At 33.3% G+C, this 16995-nt stretch overlaps 1 protein-coding gene across 2 annotated transcripts; it reads left to right on the top strand.

Annotated features, from left to right (window-relative positions):
• Nucleotides 1-9382: 9382 nt before the first annotated feature.
• On the top strand, nucleotides 9383-16512 carry LOC109005001 (myb family transcription factor PHL6). 2 transcript variants are annotated; one of them, XM_018983746.2, is made up of 8 exons: nucleotides 9383-9861; nucleotides 12360-13080; nucleotides 13421-13628; nucleotides 13762-13838; nucleotides 13939-13978; nucleotides 15432-15504; nucleotides 15651-15720; nucleotides 15940-16512. In XM_018983746.2, exons 2-8 carry the CDS (start codon nucleotides 12427-12429, stop codon nucleotides 16270-16272), a joined length of 1455 nt encoding a protein of 484 aa, XP_018839291.1. In that variant the 5' UTR covers nucleotides 9383-9861; nucleotides 12360-12426; the 3' UTR covers nucleotides 16273-16512. The 2 variants fall into 2 exon arrangements, with proteins under 2 accessions (XP_018839291.1, XP_018839288.1); XM_018983743.2 differs by having other exon boundaries at nucleotides 11915-13080.
• Nucleotides 16513-16995: the final 483 nt, after the last annotated feature.

Here is a 16995-nt window from a genome sequence, read left to right as displayed (position 1 = left end):
TGCAGTTTCTGAATATGGCGTTGGGTCCGGCCTATCATGTACAGTACAGCATGCATGGGGCATGACGTAGCTTTGTGTAACTAACGGTACTCCTGCCTGCCTGCATGCACTTAATATATACCCAAAAATCACCCCCAAGAAGTAGATCAAGAGCTCCTTTCATAAGCTTAATTAGGTGGCTGGATGCCAAACACACCCTTAACATGAAAGCTCTCTCTCTCTCTCTCTCTCTCTCTCTCTCTCTCTCTATATATATATATATATAAATTTACGTTTATAAAACTCCTACCATCAGCGTCAGCCCACCTTCTCCAAATCATTAATTCGACAAACTATTTGGAGGGGTTTTCTTTCTTAAATTATTCACCAGCAATGCTCGTATTTAAAAATACCCCACTGGGCCTCACCACTAAACGACATTATTAGAGACAGACAATTCGTCGAGTCGTCACTTCCTGTATGCTCTCTCTCTCTCCGAGAGATATTATAACCAGCTGTCTCTTTCCTTATACGTAGGGGTGCTATCCGCCCCATAGGGGCGGGCCACCCCTTCTCCGCCCCCACATGGGCCGGGGTGAGGAATTTTTTCCTGACCCTGCCCTTGTCCATGTGGGAGCAGGGTACCCCGTCCGCTACCCGAGGTGCGGGGGTGGACCTCCATTTGTCCGCCCTCTACTGGACCTTCAGTCCAATTCAGTTATATGGATTCTAAATGGTCCAGAATCTGTTTTTGTGTCACTTTAGATCCAGAATTTAACTAAAATAAATAAATATATTTAAAAAATAAAAACAAAAAATAAAATATATAGATAGAACTATTAACTATATACTAAGTTTCAACTAATACTATTAAGTATTAATTAATTAAGTAATAATCATCACTAACGTACTAAACTATTACAATTTATAATTATACATATTAAGAGAACTAATAAACTATTACAATATTACAAACTCATTTAAAAATAATAAATATTACAAATTATACTATTAACTATTGTAGCAACATTACAATTAATTATAAATTAACAAAATCATAACATTTCAATTAGGGGTGGCATCATGGCGGTGAGTTCACTGAGTAGTGAGTTATGTCGACTACTGTGAGACTGAAAATCAAGATCATAAAAGTTAATAAGTTATAAAACCTGAAATATTAATAAGTTAAAAATAAAACAAATTATAATTATAAAGTTATAAAGATGAAACAAAAATTTAAAATACAAAATATTAAAAGTATTAACCAATATCATATTGGGCTATTGGAATTTGAGATGAAGATGAGGCAGATGAACATAGATCGGTCATTAGGATTCGGCATATGTATATTGAGAATATAAAAACTAAAAAACTTACAAGCAAAATAATTAGATACTAAAATATTATATAAAATTATAAATGCAAAAAATAATTAAGGGACAAATTGTGCACCATGGCAATAGTGGATCCAATACACAAAGTCATACTGCATCGGAGGTAGCCGTAGACGCCGTCTCATGTATCACTATAACAATTAAATTTGAAATAAATACTGATTAAATGAAAATAAATAAATTAAAATAAGAAATTATAAAATGAAATTCAAGTCTCAAGATTACCAGATCCAGGCTGATCACCACCCTCCTCCTCGACCTCGGCCTCCTCATACTCAATAACATCCGGAACATGAATTGAAGTTCTCTTGATTCAATTCTGTGTGCAAATCAAAGTCTGGTAGGAGCTAATAAACTTTGAAATGAATATAATACACACCCTCTAGTATTAAAGGCCGACTTTGAGGCTACGGTGCTAACAAGGATGACTAAAATACTGCGAGCTATCTCCCAAAGGACGGGATACTTCACGACATTCATCTTCCACCAACTTAATATATCAAAGTCTCGTGAAAATGGTAGAAGTTCCGCTGCCAAGCATCTGTCTATCTCTAATTGAACCTCTACATAATTCTGGATGAAGAGGGTCTGCTCCAACCTCTCACCCCAGTCCAATCTAGGTATTTTCCCAATCTCGGTTTCTATAACTTGTGGGGGGTAGGTGTAGGTGCCGCAATATTACCACCCCGCCTCATCAAATAATCTACTAAGGGTTTTCCGAACCCTTGCTACAATAAGCTCTGCTTATGCTTGCCAGTACGCAATGCTCAATCCAAATATCATGCCATCCACTTTAAACAGAGGGTCAAAAATGACATCTACATATAACAAAATATTAGCCCTACTAAAATCTCTCTAATACTTGTCGTATTTTGTTCTCATAATCAATGTCATCTCCAGCAGACTAATGTGACCACTCGCGACCATATCATCTAATTATTCTTTTACCCTACATATTCGATGACAAAATTGATGGGATGTAGGGTACAAAGTTCCAGATAGCGTCGTAGTGACCTTGTAAAAAAACTTAAAAAAATCTACAAAAATATATACAATTTTTCAATCATCATCCACGGATTTCTCCAATCCCTTGTGATCATCAAAATATTTAACATATTGGATGTCTTCATCACCCAATAATGCAAATGACAACTTATATTCTTGGTTCGCCTCCAACATAAAAAAATGTTGAATTCCATCGTGTAGGCATATCAGTACATAGGCCCTTCTTTGATGTTAGGTCTGCAGACCTCGCAGCAACATTGAATTTCTCAAACCTCGAAGGAAAATATCTCACCCGTCTCATAGCAGTCTTGACCCAAGCAATCGCGTCATGAATATCCCTCAAACCATCAGTGACAATAAGATTCAAAATATGTGCCGCATATCTCACATGCAGACACTCACCACCGATGATTGTTTTATTTGCCTCTCTAAGATAGGTCTTTAGATGTCCCAATACGACATCGTTAGACGAGGTATTATCAACCATGACTGTAACAACTTAGATCAATCCTCACTCCTTTACTGCGGTCTCCAAGACCTTCCCAATTGTCACACCCTTATGATTTGTGATTTGACAAAATTTTATAATTTTATTATGAAATGTCCAATCACAATCAACAAAATGCACAATCAAATATATATAATTAAAATTTTAGACCGATGTCCAAGTATCAGTGGTGAAGCAAACAAATTGACCCCTCGACTTCTCTTTTCCAGACCAAAAATATTTTTTTACATCCTTTGCCACTGTGTAGTGAGAAAGAATATTAAACTTTGGTTCCAAGTAGCAAGAATATGGTTGAAACCCTTTCCTATCAACTAACTTGAAAAGGTAGCTCGTCCATGATGACCATATGAACTAGGTGTCTTCTACACTCATCGAGGTCATACTTAGTATACCCCTTCAAAGTTGCACCCCCACTACTCTCATCCGACATTTTTTGAAGTCTAATTTCTAGCCTAAATTGGCTCTGCTCTTGTAATAATTTTAATATTGGATTTTTTTGCATTGCTCTTCTAAATGCACATTTAATTGTGAGGTATCATGTTTCCTATAGTGACATTCATAAATTTTCTCACAGTGGTTACACTTGGCTTGGAGATTATTGTGATTGAGATCGTCACCCACTAGTTTGGTGAAATGAGCCCAAACTATGGAAGCATGTTTCTTATTAGGCTTGAGGGCAGGGCAAGGTGCCGTAGGGGTAGGAGTAGAAATATGAGTAGGAGTAGGGGTAGGGATAGGGGTACATTGGGCCTGGAAATGAGAGCTCGCACTAGAATCTGCTAGCATATCCATGAACTCAAACAAACAATAAATCTGAAATTATAGCAAACATAGCAACATGCTAAACAATTAACATCCAAGCATTAACATATATATTGGAAGATGGAAGATGGGGGAAATGATTATGAAAATTGAGAAAATAGTATCAAAAAATTTGTCTTAAAACAGGAAGTCACTTATTTCATTATATTGATTCTCTATTCTGAGTTGAAATTTTGAACCATATAAATAAATATATATATATATATATTTATATATATCAACTTTGTGATAAAAAAAAAAAAAAAGTTCAAACATAAAAAAATGAATTTTAGAGCTGTGAATGCAATGGATATCGAGTAGGCAATATATATATATATATAAAATTATATAAGAGCCAGCTTGTATGGTTAATCTTTTTTTTTTTTTTTAAGCAAAGTTTTCAAACTTAATCTAAATTAAATTTAGGGTATTTTGAAATACCCTAAATTAATTTAGGGGTTTCGGATTGGAACTCTAAATTAAACTATCAATGATTCACTATCATGTATTCAATCATCAAAATTCAAAACACATTACATAATACAAATCCAAAAAAATAAAAAGTACATGGACAGATTCACACACAGTCACACATCGTTCATCAATCATCAACAATTAAAACCACATGCACAATTAAGTCTCCACAACACACAATTCACAAAATATCATCCTCCATATCCGATTGAACCTCATCCTTCCTCAATTCTTCATTCCATAAATCACCAAAAATAAAACTTTAACATCGTTTATTACCTTCGGCGACGAAGATGAAGACGGAAGGCTATTGCGACGGCGTAGTTTGTTTGTTCTTCGACAGCAATAGAGATTTGAGAATGAGAGAGAGAGAGGGGCTCACGCCGGGGGTGAATCTTAACAAATAACGAAACGACGTTATTTTGTCTATGACAAAACGATGTCGTTTCTTCATTTCATGCCTCTTTATATATATATATAAATATTTATATAGTTATATATATTATATAGGGCGGGGCGGGAGTAACCTATATCCTAGCCCCATCCCCACCTTGACTGTCAGACGTGGGCAGGGCCATCCACTCCCTGCATTTGACGGACGGGATAATCTGTCCCGCCATACATAGGCGAGGCGAGGTGAGGCAGTGGGGGGTTATACGTACTTTCTAGTCACGCTACTTATCTTTTTTTTTTTTTCATTTTCATTTTAAAATTGATTAATGATATCTATACAATTATTTATATAATTATGTATTAAAATATCTCTATTTTAAAAAGAATTATATACGTATAATTTTCTTTTAGATTTTATCTTTTTCAATCATACTATATATAATAAAGTAATTTTATATCTCGTCCGTTTAAATAGAAAATTACTTAAAATTAATTATATCAACACAGATTATTTTCCTCCGAACACGTAAACTGCACTCATAATTATTGCCTAAATAAGGAACAAAAAGAAATAAGCAAATCGAACAACTGATCATGATTGTTTCGTCGACATGACAGGATGCGTAAGGTCAGCCGCAATAAGTTAATTAAATATTATTTATTTTTATGTACAAGTTGTTTGAATTTTAAATGTATCAGGACAAAGCTGTGGGGCTGCATAAATCGAGTTGGTTGGTCATATTTTGACTGGATCGTCGTCTCTACTGGTCCACCACCATTCGACTGCATGCAGTGTGGCTGCTGGCCGAGAGAAATGATGGTTATGGTTATAGAGTATATAAGCGTTATATATTTATTTAAAAAAAAAAATTTAAATATGAGATTAATATAAAAAATTAAAATTTTTAATAAGATTTATTTTTTTTATTTTTTTTTAAAAATATGTAATATTTATACATTCTATGACTATAACTAACATGTATCTGTCGTGATCATCTCCTAAAATGTTCTTATAAATTATTGATTTTAACCATTTACTCGTTGAATCACTGCTTGGAGTTTAATTACGCATTTGCCAATTAAGGCAACTTGCTGATCTCCTGTTCGATTTTTGGCATTTGTGGGGTTGGGTTTCACATGATTCATGAAGCTCATGTGGCCTGAAAATGACATTCATGCACAGCATGGCTTGTATCTTTTAATCCCATATCTTTGAATTTGCTTCTTCCCTTCATTTATTAGGTTTTCAAATCATTAAAGATATGATATATATATAACATCAAAATAAATATCTTAAATTTGAATCTCGACTCTTTATACTTTATTTTAATATTATATATATATATATACACACTACGTATTAGATTTGCTTGTTACGAAAAAAGCTAGCGTTATAATACAAATTTAGTAATTAAATTCATTTATTTTCCTTGACCTAAGTATTTTTATTTATTTTTAATGAAAACTTATATCGGATGCAATAACTTTCTAACCCATCAATCAATTAACAATTACTTTCTGAGATGGAGACCAAACAGCATGGTCACTACAACTCCTTTTCTAGCTTTTGTTATTTTCTTTGCTTGAGTATTGCTAGTGCGCCGACTGAGTTATATCGTTCATTTTGTTTGGCATTATTAAATGTGTCATCATCTAGTTTATTAAAAAAATAAAAAATCTATTCAAAATAAAATGACATCTAAAAATTAAAAAAAAAAAATAGAAAAATTAAAACCCTAAGTTTTCTTTATCTCTTTTATGTTTATATTTTTAATTTTTTTTAATAAGTCACGTGACACCTCGTGGTGGTGCTGCTTGAACAGAGCAAAGTGAGCAATATAACCCCAACAGGATACATTGTTGAAAATTAATTTTTTGGGGAGCTAAGTACCAATGCCTATGGTTTAAGGAATCAATGTGATTGCAAACATATCTATTTTGCAAAGCATGTGTTTTAAAATAATTTCAAATGTCGTATGAATAAAGAGTTCTGCTACATAACCTCCACCACACTTCACATTCTATATTTTTTTAAAATTTAATATTTTTTTGAGTTTATTCTTTTTTAAATTATTTCAAATTTTTTATTCATTATTCATATAATAAATATTTGATAAAAGCAAAAAATAATAAAAATTAAAAAAAATAAAGAATATGGAGTGTGAGGAAGTTGAGAAGATTTATTCATGAATAAATATTATACAAGTTGGAATTAAGGTCTGAATTTTCCATCTTGTTTCTTCTGTATGTGCTGTTTTTAATTCCTCTATATGTAATTTATCAAAATTAATAAATAAAAAAACAGGTGGTCCTATTCAAACAGTTTCACAATTAAATACATTACAAATAGAAGCTTAAAAAATTCTTCTCGTGAATTACGGGGATTTCCAAGTACTAATTGTTATAAAAATAGATGAGGAATTTCTTAAAGGCTAAAAATAAAACTTGTGCTGGCCCAACTTTATTTTAAGGATATTAACGATTCGTTTGTTTTCATAATTTATCTCAATTTATTTTATTTAATTATTATAATTTATTTTAAATTTTTATATAAAATAAAATAAATAATTTAATATTTTTAAATTTCAAAACAAAATAATTATTTAAAAGATATATTTTAATAATATTTTATTAAATTTTTAATTTTAATCTCTACTTATATAATTTATAAAAACAAACGAATCCTTATATATTACATGAAGAGTTATATATTACATGAAGAGACACATGATTTGTTTAGTCGCAGCGGTTCATGAACTTTGTGTATGGGGTATTTTAGTCATTTCACTTGTCAATATGATGATCAAAATACATGTTATTTCATACTAGATAAATATTATCCGTTTTCTTTGAAAGGGAGAGGATCCTATTCCAACAACAAGAGAATTAAATTATAGTTTTTAAAAAATTTATTTTATAATTTAAAAAACACTCCGAAACTATATATAGGTAGGCTTTAAAAAATTTAATATCAAAGTCTACACTATCTATAATATTGTTCGGTTCAAATATTGTGTTTATCTCTGTTTAAATATATAAAAAAATATTTAAGATATATATATAAAAAAAAAAAAATTAGAGTGGGACATGAGAAAGAGCCAATGATGGTCTTGGTTATGGTTGGTCACCATGCAAATTATTATACATGTGTTTGTGTGAATAGATCCAAGTCGGATTTTCAATTATTTAATCATTTCATTTCATGAATTTCAATTCAATTGCCTTCTTAGATATGGCGAAATTTCTAATACAATATGTTAAGTGAAATGGCGTGTGTTTGATGCTCATTTGTGGTCAGCTTGGACATGGAGATGCTAAACCTGTCCATGTATGATTAAAGTAGGGGAGAATCTCAAACTTTGTTCAACAAGTTCTTAATTTGTATTTTTCTGCCAAATAAATTTGATTATTTTATTTTCAAGTCGGTCTGTAAAATATATTATTCACAACATTTAAATATTAATATTTGATTTGTAATATATAAATTTTATAATTTATCTTTTAAATCAAATCATGTAAACATTTTACCGAACGTGCATAACACACGACTTTAGAATATAATTTTTCTATAGCATTACTCTTCTTTATAAGATATTTTGGACACCTCATTGAGGGGATTAAAATCTCTTAAAGATTCAATCCCAACTTTATATATATATACAATATTTAACATGTATACTATACTTAATTGATTGGACATTAAAAAATATCTTGGTAGAAAAATAATTGAGACGTGAACAAAATAGTTTTGAGGTGATAGGGGAGTGAAAAGATTTAAGATTGTGGTGCTATTCAACGCTTTGGAAAAACGACTGACCCTCCTAAATGATTAGGAACATGATGATGTCATTGATGTGTGTTAAATAATTAAATTAACATAAAGTACGAAGATTCTCGTTACAGTACAAAGTGTGACATCACACACTAATTAATGAAATTAAAATAGATTGCCCCCATATTAAGGGAGGGACTAATTAATGACCGAAAAATGCCATGGATAAGTTTCTATTCATCTCGACATTTTATATTTATAATTTTTTTTACAAGATATAAAAATATTTTTTATAAAATATAAAGTGTGAGGTGATAAATAATGACTGATGAAAATTTTTTTTTTTAATAACCACTTCACTACACAAATTTACACATGAATTTACAATGCTGAGGTTGCATTCATCTTGTTTTCAATAAGCCCCTCTTTCTAGTCATGTAAAGGATCAACCTTTTTTTAAATTTTTATTCAAATTTTAGAAGAGAAATAATATTTATAGTCATAGAATATATAAATATTGCGTATTCTTTTTAAAAAAAATAATAAATACGAGATTCACATAAAAAATTAATTTTTTTAATAATAAATTTTACTTTTAAAAAAAAATACGTGACATTTATATAAGTCATGATTATATCTAACCATTCTTAAATCAAAAGAGCCTTGCTCTATTTATTACTTATATAATATTATTTATTATATATATCTATCTTCTATAAGATCGTAAGATCAAACAAGAACCTAGTTTTCGAAAGGAATTTCACTGCACCTGTGGTAGACATCGTCCACGCACGACAGATTGTCACTAATTTACTAAGAAACATTATTAATTTGCAAAATATTTTTATAAAAATAAATATATTGATATATGGTATGTTAAATTATAAAATTAATTTTTATTATAAAATTAATTTAATGTATTATATAAAATTAATTTAAATTTATCGGCATAAAATTTTCAAAGGAGACAAGAAATGGAGACACCCCCATCGTAAAAGAACTCTCGTGACAAATGACAGACGACAGCGTAGCTAATTCAGCTCCCATTGGGACGTGGCCAACCCTGCCCGACGAAGCGCGTCTGCAGAAACTGGGGAAACTCCTGTAATGATCGTCTCATCTGCCATTATTTCTGCTTAGAATGATTTGGAGCATCAGCCAGCCAACCAAAGGCAAAGAGAGGGAAAGGAAAGGCTAAGGCAAGAAGATTGAAGAGCAGCAGTAGCAGCTTCTTTCGAGTCGAGAAACAGTTGCCCGGTGGTATCATAGGAGAACAGGAGGACATTATCGCTGGAGTGAAATGTCAAACGTTGTCACAAATATATTGCTCTCCAGGACGCTAAAATCCAACTGATAATTTGATTTCAGATTCCGAATCCTCAAATCCTTTTGTTTTGTTTCGCTTCAGACGTTGGGTTCAAGGTTGAAGGCCGCCTCATCTTTACAATATACGATACGCGTGCCTCTCTCTCATCAATCCTCCATACCACCACATGACTCTCCGCAGAATTCTTAAGAACGAGATCCATCTCCAGGTCAGTCTATGTTCTCCGTAATCTCCTTTTCCCTGTCAGTCTCATTTTCTTATACCTGTAATCTCCAGGTTCGTTTTGCTCTGTTATCTTGACTTGGTAAAAGTTCAAAAATTTCGTCTTCTGCTTCATTGTCACAAATCTACGTTCTCTGTTTTCTTTGTATTTATTTTCTTTGCGTAATTGTTAATTTCAAGAAATCCACTTTTAAAGGTTTTGTTGGCGTATTAACCATAATGGGCAAGAAAACAACGTTTATAAGCTGGAGATTTCTGCCTTTCAGTCAAATTCTATAACTACTTCGAATAGGCTTTATAACTTTCTATTTTTTCGCGTCTTGTATTTTCTCTTATTGTAGGCACTTTTGCTGCGTGGTTAATGTTTTGATTATATTTTTTTTGAAGAAAACAAAAACAAATCTCACCGTTTGGCGAATGAAAATTTCGGTTGTGATTACCCTTGTCCCTTTATTGGATTGAAGACTGTGAGTTCACCAATTAAATGCTTAAGCAAATAAATATTCGAACTTTTTTTTTTCCAAGTAAATATTCAAGTTGATTTTCAATCAATGGATGCAGTCGACACTAGCACCATCTGGGAACATCGGGCAGGTTTGGGATTGGGATAAGAATTTTGTATTTTGTTTGAGAGTTTAAAATATTGTATTTTAGTATTATTATTATCTTAGGATTTGAAAAATGTGAGTTGAGATTTGAAAAAGTTAAATTTTTTATTATATTTTGTACGGAGATTTGAAAAATATGTAATGATGAGATGAGATGAAAATTTTGTATCTCATCCCACTCCCAAACCTGCCCGTGTCAGGAAACCTATCCGACAGTTTTTGGCCAAGTGATTAATGAACCTCAATGGTGTAAATTTCTTTTCTTTGGATTAATTAAGAGAGAATGCGTCTTACTTTTATGTTTGACTGTTTGAGGAGGCAGAGTGTTTTCAGTCTGGAGTATCACTGCACCGAATTTCTTCTTAGTGTTTTTCTTTTATTAAAAAAATACTTAGTATTAATAAGAACGTTAGAGGTGCGAGGACAGTATCGAGCTACAACTGTTTTGTGAATTGTTTCAATGTGGAGTTCCCGAAAGCTCAAGAATATCCAAGGAATATTGATTTGTATGAATTGACACAAAAGGCTTAAATCCTAATGGAGAGGTTTTAAATGTCAGTGCTACAGCCTATAGTCAGGGGCGGAACCAGAAAATGCAATATGGGAGGGGGGGATTAATTTTTATCAAGTTTAAACTTTACCTCAAGTAAAAAAACCATAAAAAAAAATGGGGATGTTTTGACAATTTTGAGGAGGGCTTCACGCATAGGTCTGCCTCTGTTTACAGTTATCAAACAAGCTGCAAAGCCAGATTCTGTTAAAAAAAATTGTCCTTCCAATATCATCGTGGTTTTCTTTAATTGTTGCTGTGAAAGAAACAAGACAATCATGTACATTTAGGCCATTAAAATCTACAGCTAAAGCCCAAAGCAGTAAGGTACGGAAAATAAATGGAAACATAATTTATAAGAGCTTTTCAATATCACATCAGGTCTTTTATCAAGTGGCTCTAGTTTGGGTAGCCTCTTTACAATTTTATCACAAATGAGTTGGGTTTTGTTAGACTCCAATATATGCCATTCAGATTCAGTGCTATTTGCAAAAGCTATTCATTAATTACCACGAGTGAACATGTGATAGTTTCATAGACTTTTCTTGTGACCAGGGAGGGGGTTTTGTGGCGGCTTGCTGATAAGTGATTATTACCCTACTTTTAGGATTTGGATAATGAGGAACTTTAGTTCATTGCACTGTAAAAGTCTGATAATAAGCTGTACTTGCATCTTGCGCAAATTGTGGTAACTGCTGAAGTGATTTTGTTGACCAGTATATTACCCATGAGATTGTTGGTATGTAGATGATTAATCTACAGTACCATTTCACTTTTTTATAACCTGATCTTTTAGCACTAATTGTCAACTGTTTCTATCTCATGTGCTCCTAGTGAAATCAGCATATGGCTGATCATTCAACTGGTAGTCTGTTTTGCAGGTCTTGGTATTTCTTTGTATCCATTAGTAGAAGTCACTGGATTTGACCAGGTTCCTTTGGTCTTCAAATCAATTGTTACTTTGTGATTGGTCGCACTCTACCTGGGAAATGAAAAAGTAACCGTTTGAGGGTTTTCAGTTGTTTAAATAAACAAATATTATGGAAATACCCAATTACTCTATGGAAAGAAGTAGTTTCTTGGCATTGAGATGTGATTTCTTGTTTCTCCTTTGAGGGGAAAAAGAAGGAATTTTTTTTTTTTTCACTCAGAGATGTAGACTGTATGTGACTGTTTTAGATGCTCTAAACTAGTTGAAACTTAGACTTTGACTGCATGTTGTTTCCTTGTAAACCCCATATATCTCCTGTTTTTCGCCTCAACAAAGCCTAAGATTGTTATCTCATCTTAATTTTTAAAATTTTCATCCTAAAAATCATCCCGCAGAGTTGTGCCATATTGAAAGTTGTCAATTTCACCATTGGATGAAGTTGGGTTGCCATCATCTAAGACCATGAATCGCAATGGTATCATATCTGCCAAACAAAGCAAGGCTACCAGAGGAGTCACACAGTCATATTATGATACCCTTTCCCCAGTGCATAGTTTTTCGACCGCGGAATCAGAAGTCAAAAGTTTATTGGCTAGTGAATGTTCATCTTCACGTCCATCACCTTTCATACGAACCGAATCTCTTAGTTCTACTCCTAGCCAAGCATCTCAAAAGTATTATTTAGAATCTGGACCAAGTAGTCCTCTGTCTCCTGGTTTTCATGTCCAGAATTCTAAGAGCACATTTTCACGGTCATCCTTGTTCTGTACCAGTTTATACCAGTCTTCTTCATCAAGTTCTGAAACCCATCGTCAGCTTGGTAATCTGCCATTTCTTCCACATCCTCCATCCTACAACCAGTCCATTTCTGCTGTCGATTCAACAAAAGCTCCTTTGCTGTTCAGTGGGGATATAGAAAATCAATATGATTTGGAGCATTCAGAGGCTCTTATGAAAGAATTTCTTAATCTGCCTGGAGATACTTCTGATGGTAGCCTTCGTGGGGTAAACTGCACAAGTGATGGTCTAGCACTTACAGAGCAACTGGATCTGCAATTTTTGTCTGATGAACTTGACATAGCTATCACTGACCATGGAGAAAATCCCAGGCTTGATGTAAGTGCACTGCAACAATCCATAATTACATAAGTTATTCGTGCACAACCACTCACATAAACATATTTACACCAATAAAAGTTTCATTCTTCTGAAATTACTTCACACTATAGAGCATTGTAATGGCCAAGTGACACTGCATCATACTGAACCTAAATATAACTGATCGTTCAATCAAGTTATGTTCTGGAACTTGCTTCAAACTTTAATGAATGATATATGGTTTCTCTTTTTGAATCAAACAAAAATCTGGAGGGGCAAATTTACCACTGCATCATTTGATTGGGTCATCCCATACTTCTACTCACTAATCCTTGCTTTGGGTATTATTGTTGCCTAGGAAATTTATGAAACACCACAGGCTTCATCAAAACCAGCCATAGGTTTGACATGCAGTCAGAGTTGTTGCTCCATGGTGCCAACTCCCGAAGATGTTTCAAGTCAGCCATCTCCTGGGTCAGCCACTGCACACAAGCCAAGAATGAGATGGACGCCTGAGCTCCATGAGTGTTTTGTGGAGGCCGTCAAAAAGCTTGATGGGGCTGAAAGTAAGCAAACTACTTGGTTGTTCTCCTATACAAATGGGGCTGTGTAACAATGCTTAGTCTAATAAACTTTATGGAAATTTGAATTTCTACCAACTTTTTTATTGCAGTCTAATTCTTTTTATTTGAAATGTAGAGGCTACTCCAAAGGGTGTATTAAAGCTTATGAATGTCGAAGGTCTGACCATCTATCATGTGAAAAGCCACTTACAGGTACTTATTTTCGTTTAAATATATCTGCTTAATCAAGTGTAATGTCGAATGAGCCACTATTCATATTGAACCTATTTTATTATCTTATATCTATTTTCAGAAATACCGCCTCGCAAAGTATATGCCAGAGAAAAAAGAAGGTGAGGAACTTCACAGGGAAAAAATGATACTTGCTTATGTTCAACATTACCCTCATCTGTCAAAAGTTGTCGACAATGTGAATATAAACGTTTTATTTATCTACTTTAAGTAGCTTATATTGCCAATGAGTCCTATATGAAATGAAACCTCCTCCCTCAATAAGAATAGGAAGGATGAGGATGTAGTTGGTTTAAGACCCATATGGTGCTGTGTAACCTACCATTCAAAAAGAAAAGAAAAAACCCAGCAGATTGTTTCCTATTATTTTACCTGTAAAATTCATTGATCTCATACCTATTACAAATTAGGGTAGGTGATACATATTTTTCACGTTTGGATCCACACTTTTATTGCCTTTGTGATCTCTCTTTACCATATAACATAGTAGGTGTACCATTTACTATCAGAATCATAATCAGGAGAAACTATGATAAGGACACATACTGTGGATCTAGATTGGATCTCAGCCATTTTTACCATATTGGTGAAATTCTATAGGTTGAGGATTTCTGAACGGTAGATAGCAAAGTGAAAAAAAAAATCCTCATACATACATATATATATATACATAGGTACTCTAACCTTTCCTCTATATATACTGCTAGCTAGCATTCAAATACAGTGATACATGTAGGAAAAAAAAAAAAATCTTTTGGATCCACTAGTTTGAACCAAATGGAAAAAATGTGTATTTGTACTGTTTATAGTATACAAGAATAGGTTAGACCATAATGATAGTACTAAAAATAGTCATAACACAACAACCACCTACGTGAAAAGGAAAAACAAATCAATGAAAAACCTCAGGTTCATATATAAATTTGAATTTCTTTTATTATCTTCAATAGATTCTACAGACATTATTCATGTTGAAAATTTGATTTCTTCTTCAGATGGTGTGAATTCTCTTGCGAATTGAGTAATGTTTCTTTATGTTATGCGGGTTGGTTCTGCTGCTAGATCACATATAACGTTGTATCTTTAATATTCATTATTCTTGATTATTCCACCCGATCACTTTTTTGTAGTATTGATGACACACATCTTGTTTTTCTTAGCTGCCCACATTTATGCTACTTGCACTCTCTCTCTCTCTCTCTCTGTGCTGTGTTGTTGCCCATCCAGGAGAATATAAAAAGCAAGTCAAAATAGACACCCATTTGACCATCTCCTTGATTGGATAACTCAAAAAAATGTATGGTTGTGCGTCTAAATCCACATTGGCTGTCAATTTGGTATCAATGTCACCACAGTACTTAATATACTGGCATCATTTCGATATGAGCTAGTAAAAGCTTTGATCTATATTCAACCGATAAAAAAAACTTTGATCTATATTTTACCGATCAAAAAAAGAAGCTTTGGTCTATATTTGAATATGGCAGTTGACCATCACTTGCAGATAGTTTCAGATAGTTTACTTCTGTTGTTCCCCATTTTTTCCCCTTTCAGAGAAGAAAGCTTCTAGCTCGGAAGAAAAGAAAGCATCTTCAACCTGCAATGAAAGTGATGGACGTAGGAAGGGGTAATAATTGTCTTCATCTTTGTTTCTGATACTTATTGTGTGTGGGTGTTTGTGAGCGCTTGTATATGTGTGTGTATTTTTTCCTTCTATTATTCCGTCAAATAATGGGTGAAAGTTTCTGTTGTGGGTTGTGAATTTGGTTGTAGGAGCATTCAAATCACTGAGGCTTTGCGCATGCAAATGGAAGTTCAGAAACAGCTGCATGAACAACTTGAGGTACATTTATGCTTATTTTTAAAATCTAGCATTCTGAGTTTTGAGTTCTGACAATTTATAGTTGCACATCTGTGTGTTTCTTTTTGATTATCTAATAAACTTTCATAGTTTATCTTTGGATTTAAGTTCTTGCTGTATCAGTGTGTCCTGCCCTATGGTGCATTTAGCTGTATGGTCTGTGGTAAATTTTTTCCTGACTGTTTCTATTTCTCTGCACAGGTCCAACGGGCACTTCAGTTACGCATAGAGGAACATGCAAGGTACTTGCAAAAGATCTTGGAGGAACAACAGAAAGCTGGCATTACCTGGGTTTCTCCTCAAAACTTGTCTTCAGAGACTGATCCATGCCATGATCCTGAACTGCGGCCATCTTCTCCGTCACCCCCACATCCTGCTGAATCCAAAACTGAGTCATCTTCACCTCTAGCATCCAAGCATAAAGCTACAGATATCAGTGATTCAAATTCACAACTTTGCTCAAAAAGGATCCGTCTGGAAGAGAAAGAAGAATCAGGCCCAGATAGGACAGCAGTTGGAGATGCTGTGCATTGACTACATCTGTCTCCAGTATTTTGAGTCGTCCCTAGAATGATCCAGCTTCTGAAATCTGTGAATCCCATGTAAAACTTGTAACAGAATCACTATTTGGTTGATTTATATTTCTCGACATTTGTAGTCTTTTGAGATTAGGAAGAGAAATTCAGTTCCTTTGGTTGTAAGTTGAATTAGGACATTGTGTTCACTTTTGAAGTGGCATTTCAAATTTCAATCTTTCAGCTGAACTTCAGTTCACTTTTGAATTTCTGTTATGAATAGAGTATGATCCTAATCCTCAAGATATGTACAGGTTCCTCTAAAAATTCATGCCAAGCTCCTTCCCTTGAATTGTTCAATTTCATTGGCACGCATGGGAGCTCGAAATCAGCCACTCAAAACAATTTTAATAACACACTGATATCGCTCAAAAATAAAGGGGGAACATGAAAAACATGAGCTAAATAGTAAATACTCTCTCTTTTGGTTACAAGTCGGCAGATATGCGTTGTAATGTATGCATCTAGGCCTTATTTAGAAACACAAATCATCTCTTCTTATCTCAAAATTTTTTATAATTTACTTTTCAAACATCACTAAAAGTTTAAAACATAAACACTTTTCAATTTTAAATTTTCAACATTTTCATCTAATTATTATCTCATCATTACAACTTTATCAAATTTCTAAATAAAATACAAAAAAAAAAAATCAAAATTTTCAAATTACGAAATAAAAATT

The sequence above is a fragment of the Juglans regia genome, chromosome 12 (genome assembly GCF_001411555.2).
Source record: "Juglans regia cultivar Chandler chromosome 12, Walnut 2.0, whole genome shotgun sequence".
NCBI classification, from domain to species: domain Eukaryota; kingdom Viridiplantae; phylum Streptophyta; class Magnoliopsida; order Fagales; family Juglandaceae; genus Juglans; species Juglans regia.
The sequence above is the reverse complement of the archived record's forward strand: the minus strand, read 5'-3'. Positions and strand labels throughout refer to the sequence as shown.

Coding starts and splice junctions, on each gene's coding strand:
- LOC109005001 (XM_018983746.2), top strand. CDS start 12,427: ATGAATCGCAATGGTATCATATCTGCCAAACAAAGCAAGGCTACCAGA. Junction 13,081..13,420: donor GAGAAAATCCCAGGCTTGAT/GTAAGTGCACTG, acceptor ATTGTTGCCTAG/GAAATTTATGAAACACCACA. Junction 13,839..13,938: donor ATGTGAAAAGCCACTTACAG/GTACTTATTTTC, acceptor ATCTATTTTCAG/AAATACCGCCTCGCAAAGTA.